This window comes from Anguilla rostrata, chromosome 10, assembly GCF_018555375.3.
Source record: "Anguilla rostrata isolate EN2019 chromosome 10, ASM1855537v3, whole genome shotgun sequence".
In the NCBI taxonomy this organism is placed as follows: Eukaryota; Metazoa; Chordata; class Actinopteri; order Anguilliformes; family Anguillidae; genus Anguilla; species Anguilla rostrata.
This window is the reverse complement of record NC_057942.1, coordinates 32,878,207-32,891,749: the sequence shown is the minus strand read 5'-3', so window position 1 is coordinate 32,891,749 and position 13,543 is coordinate 32,878,207. Positions and strand designations below refer to the sequence as shown.

The 13,543-nt window shown below is 41.1% G+C and overlaps 1 protein-coding gene and 1 long non-coding RNA gene across 3 annotated transcripts; one reads left to right on the top strand and one right to left on the bottom strand.

Annotated features, from left to right (window-relative positions):
• Positions 1–3,516: 3,516 nt before the first annotated feature.
• LOC135233245 (beta-1,3-galactosyltransferase 5-like) lies at positions 3,517–11,512 on the bottom strand. Of its 2 annotated transcripts, XM_064296590.1 has the most exons (3): positions 11,341–11,512; positions 6,906–7,036; positions 3,517–5,385 (listed from the first exon to the last, which is right to left on the bottom strand). In XM_064296590.1, the coding sequence occupies exon 3, from the start codon at positions 5,157–5,159 to the stop codon at positions 4,128–4,130; it is 1,032 nt and encodes a 343-aa protein (XP_064152660.1). In that variant the 5' UTR covers positions 5,160–5,385; positions 6,906–7,036; positions 11,341–11,512; the 3' UTR covers positions 3,517–4,127. The 2 variants fall into 2 exon arrangements, with proteins under 2 accessions (XP_064152660.1, XP_064152662.1); XM_064296592.1 differs by lacking the exon at positions 6,906–7,036 and having other exon boundaries at positions 11,341–11,511.
• A 2-nt stretch (positions 11,513–11,514) lies between these two features.
• LOC135233246 (uncharacterized) lies at positions 11,515–13,198 on the top strand. Its single transcript, XR_010323793.1, has 3 exons — positions 11,515–11,784; positions 11,889–11,957; positions 12,722–13,198. It is a non-coding gene; the product is annotated as an uncharacterized LOC135233246 (long non-coding RNA).
• Positions 13,199–13,543: the final 345 nt, after the last annotated feature.

The window sequence follows — 13,543 nt, the reverse complement described above, 5'->3', positions numbered from 1 at the left end:
CATTCGCCCTTAGCCGTAACTCAACATTTGCCCTTACCTGTAACAAATAAATGAATGCGTAATTTCTTTTCTTCACAGAAAATTATTTGTCAGGCTTCTTGAGCTCCCTAAACTGTTTTGGTAATGGGGGAAAAAATGAATGCTCGCATTTATTTCCATGTCAAAATTAAGTCAAACTTTGATGTAATCCTTGCCTCTGCTACTGCAATCATCGTGGCCATTCTTATTATTCTGTGGGAGACAGGTCAACGCCAGTTTGACTCTTTTAACATTTACCTCTCGATATTAACTAAAAAGGTTGACATTTAACCGCGCAAAATATCTGTTCAACATAATTATGTGTATGTAAAACTGCAAAGTGCAAAGCTGCAGGGATTATTGCTCATCTTGAGGTTTACAAAACTGACGTCAAATCAAAATGTTTGTTTCAGTTACAGCAGTGCACGTAGGTTTTCACAGTGTCTGGGCCATTTCATTCAGCAACCATCATTATGACTCAAGTTGTCTGCATCTTTATCTCTGAAACAAAGACAAGCAGTCAGAAATTCATCAAAGTGTGTTAGAAATCAAAGTGTGTTAGGTCAACACTAATTAAGAAAAGGTGATACGCGGCCCCTTATAATTGTATAGAGGCCAGGCGACCTAGAACACTCTGCACCTCTTGAAAGGTGGACTCATGAATCACAGGGACACTCGGCCACATTTATGAAACGCGGGACTTGAAATTCACACTGGTAAATGCATCAGCGGCTAATATACCCTTCGCCGAAATAGCTCCTGAGAAGGAGAAACATAACTCAGGATTTAATAGAGAAGCAATAGTTACTGTCATTGGCTCGAACAGACCAGCCATTATTGTGGCTCAGCATAATAGGCAAAAGATTAGAAGCGCCACGGTGAAGAATGGATTTCACTCCCCAGGTGTGGTTCAGCTGCGTTAAGAGCCTTTATTCTGACTGATTTAGAGGACGCGTGACCCCAAAAAAGTGCTCGACGAACTTTTTTGCGATATGATTCATATTTGGATCACAGGGACCACGGTTCCTCTAGCAACACTACGGTGTGAACCAATTTCAGAAAAGAGGAGCAGACATTACCCAGGTTATGTGGGGGGAAGTCCAATACTGCACACCTCTGTATTCTCATTTATTTGAAATACTCTGGGCAGGAAGGGTCCCCCCCCCCCCCAACTACCCATCAATAATCTGTTAGGCGGTTGGATGTTACGACTCTGCAAATTGAAAAGCGCGTTCCCGGCCAATGGGCAGAGTGGAGCCGGGCCCAGAGCTTCACTCAGACAGCTCGCGGATAACACCCGCGCCCAGGTGACTGCCTTCCTTCCCCGTCTCCGCGGCAACTGCGGACAGGAGGATCTCCCGCTGATTAAACGCTCCTCCGCGGCTGCAGACACCCGTGCCCTTTGCGCTCTAATTAGCAGAACGCCGCCGTCGAATAAAAAATGAGAGGCTCAGACAGAGGCGGATAACTGCATTTATCAGACCTGGAGAGCTCGCCGTTCCCCTCCGTTCACTCTCCGGTTTTGAAAACAAACCCGTTTCGGCACTGCCTCATTCAGTGCCGAGGTTCAACCACGACCGGCAGGCCACAGATCTGAAAACTCGCCCGTTATCTTTCTCTTCGCAAAACCAGATGGTCAAGCCTTGTGTACATAACATTAAAAGTTCTTTCTCTCGTTCCGCTGAAGCTGAAACCTTTCCAGCTTGATGCGCCTTATCAATATTCATGAGAAGACGTGCCCAAGGACAGCACCGGTGGAAATGGATGTCCTGTCCTTGGGCACGCCCATTCATGAATATTCATAATTCACAATATAACATCAGAAATACCTGTTCATGACCCAAACCTCCGAGAGCAAGGAAATACAGAGGTTGGGAGGAGCACAGAAGTGGACCATCTGGTTGCTAGAGAATCTGTGTAAAAATGAGATAACACGTCTTGAGCTTCTCATAGTTGACTTCCTCACAGGACCCTTATCTGATGTTTTCATGAAAGAAGAAAATAAATTTAACAGCCCCACGGTGCTGAAAGGAAAACTACCCGCTATCCCATGACCCCTTGCATAAAAGCAATTGTATCTAAAAAAAAAGAAAAGAAAATTGAGTGAAGATCAGAAAAGAGAATAACCCGAGACATAGTGCTTTTCACACAATATCTCCTTCATCGTGTTTGGTGTACTGTACCACACACCCACCCACCAAACTATTTCTTCCATGCTCTTTATTCATTATTGCTCATCAGCTGAAAAAAGGGCCTTCTCGAACATTATCAATAATTTCCATTTGCATTACGGATCGTAGTGGTAGGCGATACAGAAGAGAGGGGGATGGAATGCATGATTTTTACCACCGCTGACACACATGCTGGCTCCTCACCACTGAAAGGAGGAGGGAATCCAATCTGGTAATAGCATAGCTGGAACACACGGCCAAGTTCCCTGTGTCGTCGCGGTGATGTCACAGCGTCGGCTTCAGAGGATCAATCCAATCCAGGTTCACTGTGGCTGACAAAACCCCTGGGTAAGAGTCAGACAATCTCACATCTCACATCTTCAGAAAGGATTGTGAAAACAGTGTCTGCCCCCAATATGTCCGACCGCATGCCTGCATTTCTCTAACTTCTGAGATGATATGTATGCTTCATGTTGACCAATAAATAAAACTTCAAACAGTTCTATTTTTCACCGTTGGGTAGGAGACATTTTTAATCTACTTAGAGGACTGTATACATATTTCAGTAATTGGATTTCCATCATCTGCCGGGAAATGCATGTTCCTCAGAGACTGCAGAGGCAATAGCAGTTTTGACTGTCCATTAAATGGATTAGAACCAAATGACGTTTCTCCTTTGTTAATGGCACATAATGAATTAAAATCATATATATATATATATATACATACATACATACACACACACAGTGTATATCATCATTTTAATTCATTTATTTCACAGCAACTCCGCCAAAGGAAAGAAAGAATAACCTTAAATAAACTTTTGTACTGAGGTTCAAACCACTGTTAAGGAAAATAGGCCAAAAGAATTGACGGTGATGAAGACGAGTAGAGAAGATCAAGGCAATCTCGAGGGTGGTGGTGGGGGGTTCTTAGAGCTTCCTGAGGTTTTACAAAAGCTGCTGAAGGATCCATTGTGTCTAGAGTTCAGCAAAGTTTAACGACAAGGCTTCAAAGAGTCTATCCATCTCCATTCACCAGGCCTCCTTCCTGTGAGATTTAGTTTTGAAAATCAAGCTGCACAGAAGCACATAGACACACAAAAACACACACACACGCATACACACACACACACACACACACACAAGCATGCGTGCGCCCACACGTGCTCGTGAACCCACGCACACACACAAGCACATGCACACACCACACACACATTCACACATGCAGCCACACACCTAAGCCATTTCGAACTCAAGAGCAGCTGAGAAAATGTATGCCTCCATGACAACAGTCATTTTCATTAACAGCCGTCCTTTCGCTGCAATTTTTGCTCAAATGTTTTTATTCATACGGTAACAGCATTTGCTTATATTCACAATTAAAACAATCTGTTATGTTAAAACATAAAAGAGAAGCACGCATACACAAAAAATAACCAGGGAAACATTACAGTACAGATTCAGTGTTAAAAAAAAAAGATATTAGTAAATGAAAAATTAAATATTACAGAACTTAAAAATAGAAATTTCATCAAAAAAAATAAAATTTACCTATAGAGCTAGCTGTAAACATTGTATAACTCTGTGGACAAAAACACATCCACATCTCAGCTTTAGCGCTAGTAATTTAGCATGTCTTGTTTCCAGGCCCGCTGCGAGAGAAAAACACACGTATGACACAGGCCCACGTCTGGCCTTATTAGTTTAGGACATTTTTCAGCCCACTGCAAAACTCCCTTGCGCTCAGAGCCGAGGGAGCCTGGGGGGTTTTGCGACAGAGCCCCAGAAACAGCTATGTAATCAACATTTCCTCACTCCGACGCCTGGGAAATAAGACTCCGAAGCAGGAAAGGGAGGAGCTGAACAAAGACCCCCAGCAGGCACGGCGGGTCGGACCGCGTGGGCCGCGCAAAATTGATGGCGGGGGAGGAGCTCTTCATTTCCACCTCGTGATTTCCTTTGTTTGGGAGCAGGCGGTCCTGGCTTTAATCATGTTCTCCTGAGCCACCTTCAGCTGGGCGACGTCCAGGTGATGGATGACCATGAGGTACCTGTAGTTGCAAACCCTCCAGTTCACGTTGTGCTTGGTGAAGCGCCCGCTCGACACGACGGGGACCCCGGCCTCCTTGGCCAGGATGCCCACGTACGCGTCCTCCATGGGCACGGGGGGCACCCTCTCCGCCGCCTCCAGGATCCGCCGCGCCGCGTCCGCCGAGAGGACGTAGCCGACGCCGCTGGCGTACGGCGGGTACTCCTCTTCGCCGAAGTCGTCCCTGGACACGTACCACTTGCTGAGGGGGTCCCTGATGACCTCCCTCTTCCCCGGCGCGAACAGAGACCCCGCGTACAGACCGGTCCTCACGCCGTTGGACTCGGCCAGGAAGCGCGGCAGGCGGTCCGTGTTGACGAAGCAGTCGTCGTCCGTCTTCAGGATGAACCGCGGCTCGCAGTTGTCGGCGGTCCACCTGAGGCCGTGCATGACCTTCAGGGTCAGGTTCCGGTAGCTGTCGGCGTAGTTCCCCACCAGGATGTCCCCGAAGGCGCGCTGCTCCCCCAAGATTTGCGGAGAAATGCCGTCCTCCCGGCGCTGGCCGATCAGGAACAAAACCTGCCAGGAGTGGGCACCGCGGTCCCGTCTCTTCGCCCAGGTTTCCCGGATCGCTGTCCTCCGCTTTGCATGCCAGGGGGCGGACGTCACCAGAATCATCACGACCTGCCCCCTCCTGCAAAACGGAAACCCCTCCCGATCCGTCCTGAGAAGCGAATCGAAATTTATCCCGGTTCTCCTAACTTCCGAAATCCCTTCACTTAAATGGTCACGGGAGTCCGTGTATTTTTGTTTCCGCACCACGACGGATTCCAGAAGGGGAGTCATTGAGGCCAACAGCCTTAAGATCAGCAAGCAGGACATCAGGGCACTGGCACACACAAGTCCTGGCTTGCGGACGACCAGGAACATCAATTTCATTGCAAAATGACAATCGAAGGCATTTTAGTATTTTTAATTAACAAATCCAGACTTTCTTAGTTTTTTTTGCATTAAGAATCTTTAATTTACGGGATTATTTTTCAATATGTTGTAGTCTTATTATCTTAATCTTGTAATCCATGGTTTTCCAGTGTCGTTTTAACAATCAAAAAATGTTCAGGTTCCAATTAGCTGTCAGCAGGTCTTTACTTCAGGGGGTTCCTCTCTGTGATTAAAAGAAATAATGTCCCTTAATTAGCAAAACAGCATGTTTCTGTTAGCATTTCCTGCATTCAGAGTAATGACCTACACTGGTGATGGCCAAACTGCGTCTTATTTGATACCTAATTTATATTTTCTTAAATGAATAAACACTAAAAAAGGGATTTTTGGCAATTTTATGGTCGAGCACATACTGCAGTCTAGAATCCATAAAGGATGTGACTTCACAGAACATGCTTTATATACCCAGAATAACCATGACCTCTGTATCACAATTTATAATGAGGTAACAGTAGCTAAAGCCAGATGTTGTAATGGCGATGCGCTGGTCTGATCTGCACCGCAAAAAGGAGACCAGTGTGAAAGGCTGCGGGCTAACGCGCCTCACCTCTTTATCTACAGAGAAGAAATGACCCGCGATCCGAGCAAAACAAAGCCATTTTACAGCACAAACAAGCTTTTCAAGGGGGAATTATCCCCTTTATTTGATCTTATCTAGTGGAACCATAGCCCACTTTCATTTAGAATCTCCGCGGATATTCATCAAAGGGGCCAATCACCATGACTGATTTAGCCTATTTGCAAGGTGTAGAATAAAACCTGTGCTGCCTCCTGCAGGAAAAAAAAATCTGACATCAAAGGTTAAACTAATAGCTCATGGTGGAATGTTATAAATCACAGAACTGTCAAGTGCAGTGCGCCATTAACATTCTGCTGGGAGGAAGAGATTCTGACATTTGCGGAGAGGTTGTTAGGGTCAGAGCAATTTCACTTGTGAATATACGTGTGTATGTGTGTGTGTGTGTGTGCCTGCAGGTCTGCTTGTGTGTGTGTGTGTACGTGTGTAGGTGTGTCTGCACGTGTGTGTGTGTGTGTGTACATGTGTGTGTCTGCAGGTTTGTGTGTGTGTTTGTACGTGTGTGGGTGTCTCCAGGTCTCTGTGTGTGCGTGCGTGTGTGTGTATGTGTGTGTGTGCATGCGCGCTTGTCTGTGGCTCAGAAAAGCAGTCCTAAATCATTTTTAATGAATATTCCATATCAGTTTTGCTCTGCAGAATTTCCCTGACACCACATCTTCTGAACAATTATAGATGTTGAAAAAGATCTACAGATGTACGAAAAATAAATCGTCCCACTCATTGTCACTTTAATTCCATGAGTGATCCACGTTCAAAAAAGCATGTGTAAAGATCCTGAAACCTTTAAATGAGGCTTGTCAGTTCTTTTTAATGGTTACAGATTAGATGACAAGCAGGTTTGTAATTACCCATTTAAAAACCATGTACACTTTTGTACAGCCATACCAATGGGATGTCCTTGGTAGTCAAGGTAACTGCAGCATATGTAAACGTACAAATGCCTGAATAAGACACTTATAAATGGTTAGAATAACTGGCTTCTCCAAAGTTATGCTGCCATTAAAAAGATCAATATATAAACAGGGTTCAAGTGTTTGGGTGGGTGGACCATGAAGGCTACATCAGTGTTTCCTGGATTCTTGAGCAGCTTTCACTAATGTACTTACCTCACAACACATTTTCTTCCACAAAAATGGCTAATGAGTCAATCATGACATTATTCAATCAAGCCATCTAATTAGCATTGCAGCTGGAATAAGAATCAGCACTCTCCCAGGATCAGATGGGAAACGGCAAGCTACAGGGACAGAAATGTTTTCATATCATAAAAATGATAATTCTCAACCTATCCAGTGGCTTTGGTATCCGGTCTAACATGCTCAAAGCCAATTATACTTTTTAAAAGTCCTATAGTTCCTGTCAGATTCAGCTAAAATTATTTTTTTATTGCTAGTACACATTACAATATAATCATATATTATCATGCAGCTGTATGCTATTCAATTTAAATTACTTTTAAAATCTTTGTATTTGTGCAGAAAATTCTATAGAAATAGCTCACGTCATACAGTTGTACACGGCAAAGTTAAGAAACTTTGTGACTTAAAATTCAACTGCTAAATTTCAGTTACATTAATTTTCATTCATTTAGCAGACACACTTATCCAAAGCATCTTGCAATGCGTTCCCGTGCCCTCTTAGAATTTGCATGGAATTGCAATCATGCACTCTTGAAATTGTGTGGGATGCTACGTGTAAACACCGAACTGCAATTCAAAGGAGAGAGAAATGCGCAAGGTAAATCTCATTCAAATAGTGATTCATTTTTAGAATTATGGGCTCCAGCTACTTGGCAGGAAGTATTCCTCTTAATGGCACGAGATCCATAGTCCCATTAACTAGTCGAACAAGCATCGTACCATTTGTTCACAGTCACTTGGTTAGAGAATGCATTGCGCAAACACAGTAGCCTTTATGTTATCTGGATCTCCCAATGGTGATCGATTCATGTCTGCAGCACCTGCTCTGAATTGACTGAATGAATGAGCTGCCTGTGTTATCAGCAAGGAGTACTTTTTAAAGACCAGCGGGGAGTTCGGAAGAGACCACACAGTCCTTGAGACTGGGGACGCAACTACACAAAGCGAAGAGGTCTGTAAGGTTATCCTGATGCACAAGGAAACCGCACATGCTTCACACTGAGCAAACCTGAACCTGTTTTTTTTAAAGCTTACAAACAGCGTGAGATGAGAATTCACACCGTGGCAGTAACAAACGAAACTGAGAACAAGTGGAGACCTTCATGTGTGAAAAAAAAAACCGTTCCAAACTTTCAATTAGGTGGTTCCAAGGACTCAATGAGGCCCTCAGTCTTGCAGATTTCAGAAGGGGGTATGTGATTGACCACAATATCAATACTGTAGTCAATCACAATACCCCTTTCTATTACCTTACCCCTACACTACCCTGACCTTCAAACTATACTGCATGACTGAAAGCAAGAAAAAATCGGCTTGTTGATTTCAACATTTATGCTCCATGAATATGCAGCATTCTTCCTATTTTTGAGGAAATGTGAGTCTAATGATACAGGGAGGGCCAGGGAAGGACCGTGAACAATGATGAGGGTTTCTATTATCAGGTAGTTTAGCATTTGATCATGGACAGCATAAAATACACGCAAAAATACATATTTTGCTGCCATACTGAAATTTATAAATGTTCCAAATGAGGTGAGGAAGTTACAGGAATGTGATATTACTCAACATGGAAATATTACTTTACTGCAAAACGCCTGCTGTTGTGTTTGTAGAAATCACAGCTCACTGGACCGTGGGTACATAGCCGACCAAAGACCTACAGCATGCCTTATGATCTCTGACTGGATGGCATCTTTTCAATAAATCACAGCGTTTGACAAATGTGAGCAGCAATGAACCCTTTCCAGCCCAGATTACTGTATTTTCTATCAGAAAAAAAAAATCAACACATTTTAATTTTGGTGGTAGAAAAAAGAACATGATGCCATTTTGGGGGGGGGGGTGTCTAGAGCCTATATCAGAATGCATTCAGCAAGAGGCAGGAACACACCCCTGGACAGGTCTCAAATCCATTGCAGAGCACACACACCATTCACTCACACACTCATACCTGTGGCTAATTTAGAGTCGTTATTAGCCTACCTGCATGTCTTTGGACTGTAGAAGGAAACTGGAGTGCCCAGGGGAAACAAGGATAACAAGCAAACTCCACACAGAAAGGCATGAAGGACCTTCTTGCTGTGAGGCACCATGCTGCTCATTTATATTGTATTGTATTATATTATAATATATATATATATATATATATATATATATATATATATATATATATATATATATAAAATTGAAAGCTGCATCAAGAAAATTGCTTTACATAGCACGTCTTTTCAGCACGATAATGAAAAGATATTTGTATATACACTATTAGTAATAAGAAATCTATTGTAGAATGGGCCATACAATGATATGTAATGATATGTGACTAGGACTCAGCTGGAAAGCTTTAAAATAGCCCAGGACAGCAGGAGATTGAGAGACCTTGAAGAGGCCTTTTGTGCAAGATGAGACCTAAATAAGAAAGCAAGTAAGTGATGACATGCAACTATACTTAAATTAATGCAACCATGATCCCTAAACCAAGTATTTAAAACCAATAATACATTTTATTTAAGAAATTATAGTAGTAAAGCATTATATGCAGTAAGTAATAGGACATAATATGGGAGGAGAATGACATCTTGTTCCCAATAATGCCATATGTCATCACTATGTAAAATATATTCAATTCAACAAAAATGTTATTTCAATAATAATACCTTTCATGAATTTAAACACAACATTTTAAATAAATATAAATATATAACACTTTAGTACCTTTGAAACAAGAAACATGGACATCAGTATTTTTCTTACCACCTTACCGCACTGTATCTTGGAGACTTCCTGAAATATGCTGATTAAAACAATCCCCTCACTATTGGCTAAATTTTCTATCAACAGTGTCTTTCAATGCTGGTAATGTTGTCCATGTTGACTTCTTGAAAGAGGAAGTGTAGATAATGGCTATTGAAAATGATCATGCCACATGGCTCACTGGGCTGGAAAGGGTTAAGTGTCCCCAATCAGCTGTGTAGGCAGCCTACTGTAACACATTGTCTACACGGAGCAGTTCTCGTGAGAAACATCTTAACACGCCACGATAACAGGCTCCCCAAAATGGCAACATAATTAATCACCACTCCAGTTAATTCCCCCAGATTTCCCATTCCGATACCCTTCAGCGTAGCAACGACGCATCTCCCTCCCTTCCCCCAATTCACATTCTACTCGACAAATGCTCCCGTTACGGCCCGTTTTATCACAGCAAGCAACCAGCCCTTCCCGGTGCTATTCAGGTCAATGCACAAAGTGAATTATAAAATCCTTCCTCTAAGGAAAACTGATAAACAACTTGTGTGAGAGGCACAGGTCTGTCAATGCAAGCTCATGGGGAGAATGGCTAAAATACTACACTAATGCCTACACTGCAGAGAAATAAATGGTCCAGAGGAAAAATATATTTTCTCAAGACAGCACTCACATATGTTGAATTTGAGGGGAAACTCCCGGCAGCACATTAAGCCAGCTAGCAACCAGGTCCTCAGTTATATTATAGATGAAAAATAAAAGTGAGTTGTGATTGTATGACTTTACTGTCATGGTAGAGTTTTGTGTAAGGCCCAAAACTACCATTTCAAATGATTTCAGAAAGAAAGGATCCTGAAATTGTAGCTTGCTTATCAATGCTCAAACTATAAATCTTTATGGGAAGCAACAGAGCTGAATTCAATTTTGAATTATTTTTTATGTACAAGGCAGATGTGAGGGAGATGAGAGGCTGGATTGAGTTTCAATTAGCACAGGCCACAAAATATGTAGCCAAACTTAAAAAAAATAGAATTAGGACCGAAAAAACCCAATAGTCCAAAGGATTGAGAGGCTTATGAAAAACCTAACCGTGTATACAAGTGGTGGAAAATTTGAGATTTCTGCCAGATGTAAAATTCTTCTCATCCAATTAACTACATATTTCCAGAATGATTAAACTACAATAGTTGAGTCTAAATGCATGGAAAGGTTAGAGAGCTATAACTCGAAATCGCAATGCATTTCTCTGCAAAATCATCAGCAATGATTTTGCACACCCGCGTGGAATTATCCTGACTGTCAAAATCGTTTGCGACGATTCCTTCAGATTCCTTGAATAACTTAAAAAGTGTGCGCGCGAGCATGCGTGCTTGTGTGTGGTTGGGGAGGGGTGCAAGATTCGTGCTTTAGGTAAAATCAACAATTTTTAAAAAGTATAACGCTGTTCAAACATTTTTCCAAGATTCCAAACTAAAAAACTTACTTCAGCATCACTTATGAAACCCCGTACAGCTCTTGAAACCAAATCGGCCAAATTTCACATAAACGGTAATATTCCATACGAGGATTTTTAAAACTTTAAAAATAATCGGACTCCACTGTATTCACAAAAAATAACGGAGTTAGTACGTCATTTTTTATCTGTGGCACTTACCGTTTACAAGACGTTCCTGGAAGTTATTTAATTTGGGATAGATGAACCAAACTAAACGCAATCCTCCTAAATGTTCAAAGATAACTGGCAATGCAAACCAATGTCCAAAGACATGTGTAATACGTAAACAATTCCCTCCCCGCATTTAGCTCGGCTTCTTTTTTCTCCCTTTTCAAAAGTTAAACCAATGGAAACTTTGTTCAATGTGCAAGGAATAGTGATTGGTTAATAGAGGACTCGTATTCTGATTGGCTCTGTTATGCCCAATAGGATAAGACTACAATTGTTTGTAGGTCTATTATGCAAGCGTGGAACGATATTTTTACGGTCTCCCTTCTAAACTACATGCACAGTGGCATCTCACATCTCGAAATAATGACTTCGAACACTGTGTGCACATTCAGAGTTCTGCTGTTCAAAGAAAATCAATTTGTTGGAGAAAATGTATGAATGCGTTGTATCCAACAGCAGTTCTCACAACTTTGTGATGATGAGGTCCACAGACTGCTTTGTTTGTTCACTGTGTCTCTCTGAACTGGATTTTTCAGGCTTGTTATCAGAGTTGGAGCTGGCTTTTACTTCAGTGGGCTGAAGATCAATTCCCTTATCATCAAAGTGTAAGTTCCAGAGCTATCACCCGACTACCCAATAATGCATTAGGCACACATTTTAAAATGCAAGACCATAAACACAAGAAAACTCCAGAAAAATAAAACAAAACATGCTATACAATATAATGGAGCCCAAAATCTTCATTCTTCTTTCTTCTTATTCCGCTTCTTAATAATAATAAAAACAATAATAATATTATTATTATAATTATTATTATTATCTTTATTATTGTTGTTGTTATTGTTATTACTATTATTTTCTGTGTAGGTGCTGTCTTGTATTGTTGCTTTTCTCTCTGTCTGAATTGTGCATGGTGTGAACATGATAGTGTGGTCCAGTTTAACTCACAATTTAAAGTGTCTCATCAAAATGGATTTAACATGGTGCTAGAGTGAATTCTTGTGTTGCCCTGCCAGGCCTTATTAAATTCAGGACCTCAGTTAAATTTTTTGCACTTGTTTTTTTTTTTTTTTGGTGGGAAAGCTTGACACAAACTAGCCAACATGCATGTCTAAGCAATGACATCTGTTATCCAAGAAGAGTATAAACTGTGGCCAGTGATTGGTGGAATTCTAAATCTATAATATGCAGAACAAAACCTTTGGTATGAGAGGTCTACATTTTCATATTTCAAACATATTTTGTTTTTAAGTAAGCTTGGAAATATTATAATTGGGCCAGTACAGTGAACTGGATGGCATTTCAAAGACGGTAACATTCAAAATAAATGCCATATTCCCACTTGTACTTTTTTTTTTGCATTTATTAGGTCAAAGTTTTTGCAAAAACCTTACGGCAGACGTTACACCAACAATCTGGGGGTCCACCTTTTAAATGTTTGCACACACCCAAGAGGATTCAGGTAATGGCATTCACCTGGAAACCAACTAGACCATTCCACTAACTGTTTACAGGTATGTGGTACAAAATTTTAAGATAAATACTTAAAACTAATACAGTCTAGCATGTTAAATAAATAACATGCAAATCCACAATTATTCATAAATGCCCTATTACTAAACATTAATATCACTTTATGAGACAATTAAAATACTAATACACTAACGCATGACTGGAATCAGCATAAAATATGATAATGAAATATGTACGTTACAAATACAAACTTATTTCTTTCATTGGCTGTCAATACCCTGAACACAATAGATTGCCAAGGCAGTAACTTGTTTATTACTTTATATCTTGAAAATGTGAACTTTCATCATTACATGATAACTATAGCTGTTCAAATTGCTTGTCTTTGTGCCTCATTTAATAGCACTCTTCACCCCAGCCTCCACTTGTCCACTCATATGTAACAAATCAAGTGATGTGTTGACCTAGTATTAATAATAAATATATCATTGATTGAATTATTAATTCCATGAGGCCAGAATCAATTTAACAAATCTTGCTATAAATGTTTACTCCTGTCCCGTTAACATGAGCGTGCCACTCCGATATATAGAATTAATCCTGGAACATGGCATTAATAATGGATTATGCAACAGAACGTTCTAGAAACTGACTGCAGCCAGCTTGCAGAATTTACACTTCCAATTTAAATGTGACATTCTCTCACACGTGAGTTCAT

What these genes read in the sequence shown, in the direction of transcription:
- LOC135233245 (XM_064296590.1), bottom strand. Translation starts at nt 5,159, where the DNA reads ATGAAATTGATGTTCCTGGTCGTCCGCAAGCCAGGACTTGTGTGTGCC.